The sequence below is a fragment of the Seriola lalandi genome, unplaced genomic scaffold (assembly GCF_002814215.2).
Source record: "Seriola lalandi dorsalis isolate HSWRI2012SDOR001 ecotype SW California unplaced genomic scaffold, Sedor1 jcf7180002054542, whole genome shotgun sequence".
Lineage (NCBI taxonomy): Eukaryota > Metazoa > Chordata > Actinopteri > Carangiformes > Carangidae > Seriola > Seriola lalandi.
Genome location: NW_019525095.1, coordinates 124746 through 135220, shown reverse-complemented (window position 1 = coordinate 135220; position 10475 = coordinate 124746). Strand labels below are relative to the sequence as shown.

Below are 10475 nucleotides of genomic sequence, written 5' to 3'. Positions count from 1 at the left end.
CCAAGCACCAGTCACAACAAGAGTGTCCTCGCCCATCCCCCACTACACCTCTTTTTTGCTTGTCTGGTCATCACTAGCCATGGATTAATGACACCCCACCCCCTATCCTTTGCTCAGTCATTCAGACTGGGAAAGTCAACAACAAGCTTACATCATCAGTGCAATCTGTGTTTTACACATTTTTTTTTAGCTGTATACATAATCCATAATATTATTAATTTCCTCAATCTAATCAGTGAAGATGATAGCCTGAAAGCATTCATGCTGCAAGATTTATGAAATTTCAAGGATTTACTTGAGTAAAAACTGGATGCTCACTGTCAAAATCCACAGTGCATCTTGTTTGGCTGTCATCGTTGACTGTCCCCATTTAAGTGGCTACACTGTCTTAGCCTTTTACTTTGTGAGATGATGACATATCATGAAATCCTGAATTGGGGACTATTAAATTTATTGTACAGCAGCAGAAAATGTGCAGCATATTCAGTAAATCCTTTGTTGCAGGGCTTTTTCTCGCTGCCACAAATCTAATAATCTCTTCTGGGAACACAGATGCACTTGAAACATCCTTTTCCAATTTATCACGCTCTGTGCATCTTAACAAACACAAGGAAACCAAAGAACATCCCCATCATCAAAATAATATATCATTTTGTGAGACAAATATTTTAGCATTGTTAGAATAGTTTGGCATTTACACATCAGCCAAGTCAACACTGATAGTATAGCAGAGATACTGCATTTGCATGCAATCAGATGGTAAAAGTCTAAAAGGTTAGAAATTATTTGTATAGCCTATCTGATTAACTGTGTTGTTGAGTGATGGATTTGGCTGTAGCAGATAATGTATGTTACTGCAGTCCACTGATTTGTTCCTTTGCTACCCCCCAGTCTCTGAGCTGTTTGATCCTCCCACTCAGTTATATCAGTGCTCATCTGGCCCTTTGTCAGCATCTTTGCAACTTGTCCACCAGGGAGCTCTCGGTCTAATATCTTGTGCTACACATTCACTAATATGGATGAGTGATTGGATGTTACACTGCACTGTAATTTATCTACTCTACCAGAGGTGGTCTCGATGTTAAAACTCCAAGGATTGGGGTTGAATCTCGTGCACACTACACAAAACTGTTCTGCAAAACAGGTTTCAGTTTCAGTGCTGTTTGCCTCCATTGTTCCATTCATGGGCGATTTGCCCCTTGTTTCTTTCTCCTCGAGCCAGGATAAACAGAAATGTGTGCTCCATCACTCCCACTGTGTGAGGGTGTTTTGGCTGCCAGTGAAGAAATGCAAAACAAATTCCTCCTCTCCAATGCCAGGCTTTACGCAATATATGATTCACTCTAGGGGGAAATATTGTGAATTGACTCACCTCCTCTCTGTGACTGTAAATCCTACTCATCAATTTTTACATACAGCATGTGCACATATTGTATTCTGTACATTAATAGATATAAAAGATACACGTCAGCATTCATCTGCGAAAATCTCTAAATGTGTTTGCGTCGGTATATTACAGATCTATCTCTCCATAGAATGAGATTAGCACTGTTTCCCTCCATAAATGTGAGATCACGAGGGGTACAGCAGTATGGTATCTGTGTGTGTGGGGGCGGGGAACTAATCTGCAGGACAATAACACAAGGTTGCTAGGGATGTGAGCACAGTGGCAACACTGATAAATATGTGCTGGACCTGTTGGCATTTTGTAATTGCTTGGATACAGCCACACAAGTGGCAGCAAACTTTATCACCTGCTTTAGCAACAGCAGTATTGCCTTTTTTTTGTGTGTGTGTGTGTGTGTGTGTGTGTGTGTGTGTGTGTGTGTGTGTGAGAGATTAGTGACTATATTTTTTTCAACAAAAAGAAACAATTTCAAGCTATAAATAATAACTGGAAACTATAATTTTATTCTACTTGCAAACCCCTTTAAAATAAATAACACATCCTTGACAAATTGATCATTTCTATTTTCCTTATTAGCCCAGAGATGTTTGTACTTTTGTACTTTTTTTATTCTCAATTACTGTACAAATATTAATAACACTTCCTGTATCTAAGGTGCATGCTGTATGTCAGATAACAGCAGTTCTCGTAGGACCAGACCAAGCTCACCCACTAACTGTATCACATCTGAAGTAAAAGTCACCTCACATGCGATATTACCATGATGCATTATGTGTGAGAGAGAGTGAGCGACAGAATGAGGAGGAAAATGGAGCAAGAGAAGGGACTGCAGCTCAGCTTCACTGCCTGCTCAGCAAGAGTTATTTTTAGATCCCGAGAAACAAAGAAGCAGAATCGCCTTTCATCCCCTCTGTAACTATGTTGTTTCACCTCCAAATGTGGTACTTGAAGACAGCGTGGACCTCTTTGTAGCTATGTTTAGGCCTTTCCTCAAATAAATACGAATGCCTTTCCATCTGCCCTTGAGTCTTTTTTTTTTTTTCATCCTGCTATACTTGTGCACGTGTTTTCCTCCTCTCCTACTGTATGCAAAAGGGATGTTATTTTTCTTCAAGGCTAAAGGCCGGCGCATAATTAAAGGGGAAAGCATCTGAGCTGAGGAGCTCCGGAGTTCTTTGGGGAGATTGCCTTTCATTATACTGTACTCTCTGGTCAGCGCTGGGATTGGTCTTGGAGAAGGCAGTTAATGTAAAGTGGTAAGCAGTGTGCACTTCTAGCAGAATATGAGATGATGCTGCTGTTATAAAGGACTGGGGTCTGCAAGGGAAAAATCCCCATCTGGTCAGACCAATACTGCTGCGGAAAATCACACTTGATTTTCAAAATAAAAACATTCCACAGAAGTAATGCATAAATGGTCGAACATCTGATGAACAAAAATCAGAAAGAAGACCATCTGCAATGCATCCCTTTCCTCCCCTCTTCCTCCCAATATGACAATTTTAATGGGTATATATAGGCTTTAAAATTATGTATAAAGTTTTAGTGCATTCCTGTAAAACTTCTAACAATGTTTACAGCATTAATTTACTCTGATATCTGAACAACCTGTGATTTCATTACTTTTTTGTAGCATGCAACATAAACCAATCTACTAATAAAGATGTAACTTTATACATTTATACCCAACACACTGAGTCTAGCTTTTTCCATACACACTAACATATTTTCCCACTAAATTTTACACATTTACATTTCCTCTTTTACCAAGATGAAAGCATCAACCACAAAAATCCATCCTAGCATCTGATCTGTTGCTGGTAATCAAAGACCCTCGCCCCCTTTTATTTTTTTCTCTAGTTTCTGAGGTTGCAGAGACACCTTGTGGTCATATGTTGTAAAGTTTTTGTCATAGTCTTTGAAGTCGCCCATACATACTGTACATTTGTAACATGAAAAGGCAGAAGTGTTTGAAATGACTGCTCCTGAATTCCTCTGTGGATGTGCAGCAGTGTCTGCCACAAACATAGCAGTGGGCCCACAGCGCAGCCTCTCAGAGCCAGATATTTGAGGGTACAGTTGAGATTCATTGTGCTGGAGCAACTCATTTTAAGCATGACGGCATTGTACAGGGAACTCGTATTACTCGCACAGGTATGGCAAGCATCCTGTTCACTTGGGGGTAAGAGTTTAAATAAGAGGTAGCCAGCTGCTGTCCCTGGGAGCCCAGACCATGTTGGACAGTCACTGCTGACAGTTGTAGCCCAAAGTCTGGATTATCATAACAACCCGTGGACAAGAGGTAGGACCTCACAGATTGAACATATTACCACTGCTATTTCTACTCGGGACACACACTAGTTACACACAAAAGCTGGGGCTTATTGTAATTTGAATGTGCAAAGAAAGAGATTATTTCAAGCACCAGGGAGAAACACAGAGACTGTGACACCACACACACACACACACACACACACACCGCGCACGCAGCACCAAACGTGCCTAAAAATGATCCAGCACACAATAGAGGGTAAACTCACAGCACATAGCTGGGGATACAGAAGAGTTGCAGTCTTTTAAAAGTCTCAGATTTAGCAACCACATGGATTTTGTGACTGACCTGCTGCTTACTGCAGTTCTTCATCTTGAGGTGCCCAGTGAATCATAATTGGATATTTTTAATGGGCACATGCTGTTTTTCACTCTGAGGCACAGCAAGATGGTAACAACTGTGAAATACGCATAATACAATTATAAATGGATGATTGGGTTTTCACACAGCATTGTGTGGAATAATATGAACAGCATGTGCAATAAGTTTGTGACATGCGGTTTAGTAGGCTGTGCCTTGCTCTGTTCACACTATTCAGATGCCAGTGTGTGGACCTCAGGTAAGTGTTTACTGCTTTGGGGTGCTGTGCAGTTGTCCAGTGGAGCCTGTGACCTTTTTTTTTAAGGCACCAAACACTGAGACACCTGACAGGGAAGCAATAATCACTGGAAGGACAAGGCAGAAAATACATCCTGAGACATTCTTCATCAAAGAGCGCGTTGATAGCAGGCCAAGCTTTGAACGCCACATGGCTGTTGAACACGCAAGGTGAGCGCAAACACCTACTAAAGCAAAAAATATTCTGGATCAAAGCTGAGTCCTCAGATCTCAGGTGAGATACAAATAGTCAGATAAGACCTTGGATGAATTATGAGACAATGGGGCCCCCAGGCATAGACATGTAAAAGGTCCCTCAATCCTCCTACACAGCACAGGAACAAATGGATACAGAGCTTCACAAAACCATCACAAACAACTTGGCTGTTTGTGCCTCTTTTTGGTCATTTTGCTTCTTTTAGTAGTATCTTTGTCATTTAAGGTCTGTAGTCTTTTTGGATCTCTTTGTAGATGTTTTGTGTCTCCTTGTGGTCATTTTGTGTTTTTTTGTGACTCTTTGTGGTTGTTTCTTGTCTTTGTTGGTGTTTTGTGTCTTTCTGGTTGTTTTGCATCCCTTTTGTAGGCTTTTTGTGTCGTTTCATATCTCTTTGCAATTTGGTGCCATTCTCTCTCTCTATGTGACCATATTGTGTCACTTTATGGTCGTTTTGCAGCTCTGTAGTTGTATTTCGTCTTTGTGGTCGTTATGCATCTCTTCGTATTTGTTTTGCGTCTCTTCTGGTGACATTGTGCAGGTGAAGCAGAATTCTCAGTTGCTGCTGTTGGCTGTAAAACTGCACCTGAACTTCAGTAATTCAGCAGATCCCACTGATATGAGATGAAGAGAAGCTGTCTGTCTGACCCTTCGGACCCCAGGGTGCGGGCCCATGTATAAGATCTACCACATGGTCTACAACATGCTATATTGGTGGATCACTCATTCAGTCACGCTTTTAGTCTCACAAGATGGGAGAGAGGCAGCTGGAAGAAATATGAACCAAGGACACACCCATAAAGACTATACAGTGAGGTCAGATGATCCTATCTGCTTCTGGCTCCGGATATGAAGTTCATTAAACTGATAATAGGAAAATCTGAACAATACGTTCCTGCTGGGATAAGCAGTTTCACACTAGTGCTGGGTGTTGGAGCATCTCTTCAGACACACAAAGACTGTCTCCCTCCACTGCTTCATGTGGCAACACTGTAGACTCAGGAGCTTTTTGAATAAGCAGAGATGTGAGGAAGGGTACAACCATATTTAAATTTTCAAGCTGGTGACTGTCATTCAGAACCACTTTTCATCCTGTGGCTATGATACAATTTGTGATGCATGTTTTAGCCATTTCACTTCAATAATGTCAGATTTTCAGGAGTCTAATGGACTTTGGAGTGAACATACTTTTTTATTGCTCATATGAATAAAATCTCCATTACTGTCAGTTTTAATAAATGAGAAAATTATTATTGCAAAACAGGGTTGTCTTGTTGCTGAGACCAATCTGGAATGTGGGAAATATGCACATTACATTTGGAACATTTTGTTTAAATGTTTTAAATAAGTTTCCTTCATTTGGAGCTTACATGGAAGGTCCTGCAAGGTCAGGCTCAAAGCCTGAGTGAGACTGCCTGCCCCACATGTCATTAAGGACAGCGTCACTGTCCGTTTCCTTATAAGTTATTAGGTAGGAAGTCACCTGCCACTGTAAGTCCAGCCTCCATGAAGTGTGAGGCACAGCTACCAACAACTTTACAGCTCTCAAACCTTTAAAATCCTCTGCTTGGCTGTAAAGTAGACACAAGGGGGCAAGGCAGTTTTTCTGAAAGTGTGTGTCTCCATGTTTAGCTGAAATCAATACAGTTATGTATGGAACTTGAGGCACTTGAGTGGCTATGCTCAGTGTGCTTTTTACAGAAGAGAAAAGTTGGAAAGTTGTAAGACAGAGCAAAAAAAAAAATGTAAGTGTGACTCTTTGTTATGGGTATTCATGCAGTATTGTATGGAATGTTTCAAGGAAAGCATAAATGCAGATAACATCTATGGTTTCCTGCAGATGTCTTGTGTCATATTGGGGTTGCCCCTCAGCAAAATTTCCCTTAAGCAGCTGGGAATGTAATACAATGAGGAAATTACTCGTCTAAAAGGAACTTGTTGGCTTGTTTTCAAACTATTCTGCTCCCAGCACTCTGGTGAGGTCGTCATCCCCCGCAAAAATGAAAATGCTAGAGGACTGAATAATGGCTACAGAATGTCCAATAATACAAAATCTAATCCATTTTGTACTGATCATTCTGCATCTGAAGGGGAGTCAATAAACAACGTGACTTGTTTGTTGACTCCCACTTGATTTATTCATATTTCTTATTCACTTCTGGCTCAAGATGGAGCACACTTCTGCTTTTGACAAGGCAGTGACATTCCTGCTTTGATATGAACAAATGACCAGAAATAACTAATACCACAGCCATGGAAGCTCATTTGTCCCAAAATGTTTTTTTGAATAAATCCCTGGCAATCTCATGAGTGGGTTTGCATCGACCCTCACGTTAACACTAACCCTTAGCTGACCCAGAACTAATTACTCATAATGTCTCGGTCGCCCATTCATTTGCATCTGAATTAAGGCTAATGTTATTTACGGGACCCAAAGCTTCATGTGAAGTATTGAATACTGTGTTTTCTGCCAATTGTAGGACCTGCAGAGAACGAGAGGAGGCACATGCAAGGTGTTGTTGTTGTTGTGTCAAGAGAGGACCCAATGACTTTGTGTTGACAGCTGAAGTGTTCAGGATTCAGCAGGTAGGTTGTTTTCTCATCATCATTAACACCTTTTATCTCTGGCTATCTGTCATCTTGTTTACCCTTTGTGGCGTTTCTTTGTGTTCAAAAAGAGATGTTTACCTGGTGTAGTTGACTGTATCAGGGCTGCTTCCTGTCCCAGCACATCATAAGGAACTGCAGGGTTGTAAAGAGAAGCATATACTTATTTCTTTTTGTACAAAACTGGACATATTTACAAAGAGTGAGTGATTTGACAGCAAATATGCACCAAAGGTACAGTATGATTTGTCATTCTCTTTGTTTTGTAACCGCCGGTTTGGGATTTCTGTTATAATTATGTTCCTGGTGCTGAAAGTTCATTTCAGTATAAGAACTCCTAAATATAAAATTGGCTGTAATTCCTCTCAGGTCTTTTCAGCAATCTTTCCGCTCGGCTTCAGTGAGCAAAGGAGGACGTGGATCATCAGGAAAGATGTTCTTTGTGGCAGGGGCCAAAAATACTGCAGGATCGGGGGGAGGAAATGAGAGGAGGTAACAGGTTTATACCATTTCAGGCCTGAAAATTCACTTTTAAGGAGATTTGCATTCACTTTGATTTTTATGTAATTTGTACAAGAGCTTTTAAATAATGATTCCTCCTCATTTTCCATCATCAGGTCAATCTACAGGAAATTTCGTGAGGTAGATTTATTGGATAAGAAGAAGACGGTGACAGCTCTAAAGCCTGGTGAAGATCGGGCCATTCTCCTTGGTCTTGGAATGATCCTCTCATCAGTCATGATGTACTTTGTCCTGGGGATCACCATATTACGCTCCTATGCAGACAGGTACAGGCCTATGGTCTTTTAAAAAAAAAAAAAAATACTGTATAAAGGAGTTAACTTTGATATTCCTGTCCTGTCATGTTTTATTCATCAGATGAGCGTGTTGACAAAATGTTTCAGTGCTCTCTCAAGCTGAAAATTGCAAAAATAAATACTTTATGAAACCAGATTTTCAGGAACAAATTACACCCCAAACCAAGTTGATTTCATACTGTGAGACCCCCCCCCCCCCTTAATGCTTTTTTTTTCCCCCATTAAATTGGATCTTCATTTAAATGTCAACACAGTGTATGGACAGAGGAGGGTGTGTGTGTTGTTCTCAACTCCACGGTCACAGCAGACATGAACTGTTCCTACAACTGTGGGTCAGACTGCTGGAGAGTCTCCAAATACCCCTGTCTGCAGGTCTACGTGAGCGTCAATAACACGGGCCGTGTCAGCCGTTTATCTCACAATGAAGAGACCCAGGACGCCAGCTCTGAAGTGAGTACTGCGCCAGAGGGAAAATACAGGGAATTACTGAACCGTTTCGAATGTTTACAGCGGCTGTCAGATGTTGGCCTGGTTATAGATGTACTCTGCTCCCAATGCAGAAAATGTTAGCTGATAGGATTTGGAATTTTTCCCGGTCAAGCTAAAAGATGATACGTGACGGGTGATGTATTCGGTGTTGTGAAATAAATGAAACTCGAGACCCCCAATCACCAAAGCAATAAGTATGACTGACTGATTGCCCTCGAGATAACCTGAGTGTCCTTCAATCCTGTCCTTGCAGTGCTTCTATGTGCCCAGGTGCCAGAAGGACACTGCGGCCATGCACACCATGATTATGAACATCTCTGAGCGCCTGAAGGTGAACCAGCAGGTCCCCTGCTACTACGACCCGAGCGAGCAGCAGGAGACCGTTCTCCTGACCCGACTGTACGACCACAGCGTCGTCTTCCACTCACTGCTCTGGCCCTCCTGCATTCTCGCAGGAGGGGCCCTCATCATCGTGATGGTGAAGCTCACACAGTACCTCTCCAGACTGTGTGAAGAGATAGGGAAGATCAAGAGGTGAAATGGGTGCGGCAGCTGTGAAAGCTGAACATATGGCGGTTTGGTGATGGACATATGACATGAAACGGATTGTTTGAAAAGAACAATCTTTGACCTTGCAAACTTTCCCCTTCAGATGAGACATTTGGAACAGCTGACTTTCACTCCGGACTGAGGATGTGACTGTTTATAAAAGTGAACTGAATGTTCCGAGTTGGAAACTGTCAGACATGTAACTCGCTGTTATACAGGGAAAACTATGGCTGGATTTTGCATGGTGTTATAGCATTGTAAACTGCTCTGAAGTTACATGTTTACAAGGAAGTTTATTCTGCCTGTAATCTTAAATTATAAGTGTGTGCTTGCTATGACACTTATATGATAATACCAACCTACATTTGAACAGAGAGAAACACTATTGTCTTTCCAAAAATATCTTGTATGTTTGTGGTTGTTAATGTTGAGCAATGTTTTACAATTTTGAGAATTTTCTCAAACTTTGATAATCTAATTTTTTGATAATCATGTGATTGTTTTCTGAAACAATACATTATTTTATACACACTATCTCAGTGACCAACACACACACACACACACACACACACACACACTCAACACAGCAACTAATGCATCCATCTTCAGGTTATCCCATTAATAGAAACAGAAAATGCTGTCATTGTGATGTCACACACAGTGGCTCTGCAGCTGTAATAGACGACCATTGCCAGTATGATATTTATTCACTAGAAAACACAGACCAAGCACATACCTCTGCAAGGGCTGCACAGTCTTGTCTTCAACATTTTCATCTGCATTTAAAACACATAGCGATGATGATACTGATTGGCTGATTTTGGTTATTGTTTTTAGAGAATATCCCTCTCCTTGAATGTATGACTTGTTTGTTCAACTGCTGAACAATGGTCATGAACATTATGTTACCTCTACCCAGGGCCTACAACTTGCCATTGAATTCCATTGAATTCCATTGAAATTTTATTATCTATAAACAACAAGAAAAGGGGAAAACATGATGTTCTGTGTAGAAACAATAAAACACAATATGCAATGGAATATATGAATTCTCCATCTAGCAGACATAGTTTTTTTTAATCCATGTGTCTCTTGCTTAACATACACTCTGTGGCAGTGTACTACACATCCTGTGGTAATATATACCATACACTCTCAGTGTACCACATGCTCATGTAGTAGCAGCCTACTCAGAGGGTTGTGTGGTTATTTGGGGATTTTTATCATAGGACTGTATGACACATTCAGTGATATTGTACCTTGACTTAGTTACCTTAGAACAGGGGTTCTCAAAGTGGGGTCCGTGGACCCCCAAGGGTCCTTGAGTGGGTTCCCAGGGTTCCCCAGCAAAAAGTGGAATCATTTATTGTCACTATAGTTCCATTCTTAAGTAACACAATGACAGAATATATGACTATTTTGGCCGGGGGGTTTCATACACTTTCTGTAATAAAAGCAAAA

The 10475-nt window shown here is 41.0% G+C and overlaps 1 protein-coding gene across 1 annotated transcript; it reads left to right on the top strand.

Annotated features, from left to right (window-relative positions):
- Positions 1–6870: 6870 nt before the first annotated feature.
- LOC111661301 (calcium-activated potassium channel subunit beta-2-like) lies at positions 6871–10031 on the top strand. Its single transcript, XM_023414820.2, has 5 exons — positions 6871–7137; positions 7528–7650; positions 7776–7946; positions 8231–8426; positions 8719–10031. The coding sequence occupies exons 2-5, from the start codon at positions 7592–7594 to the stop codon at positions 9001–9003; spliced, it is 711 nt and encodes a 236-aa protein (XP_023270588.1). The 5' UTR covers positions 6871–7137; positions 7528–7591; the 3' UTR covers positions 9004–10031.
- The last annotated feature ends 444 nt before the right edge of the window (positions 10032–10475 follow it).

Bases quoted from the DNA above. Each gene is read 5' to 3' on its own strand.
- LOC111661301 (XM_023414820.2), top strand. From the start codon at position 7,592: ATGTTCTTTGTGGCAGGGGCCAAAAATACTGCAGGATCGGGGGGAGGA. The intron at 7,651-7,775 runs GTAACAGGTTTA...TTCCATCATCAG, and splicing joins GGGGGAGGAAATGAGAGGAG to GTCAATCTACAGGAAATTTC. The intron at 8,427-8,718 runs GTGAGTACTGCG...CTGTCCTTGCAG, and splicing joins CCCAGGACGCCAGCTCTGAA to TGCTTCTATGTGCCCAGGTG.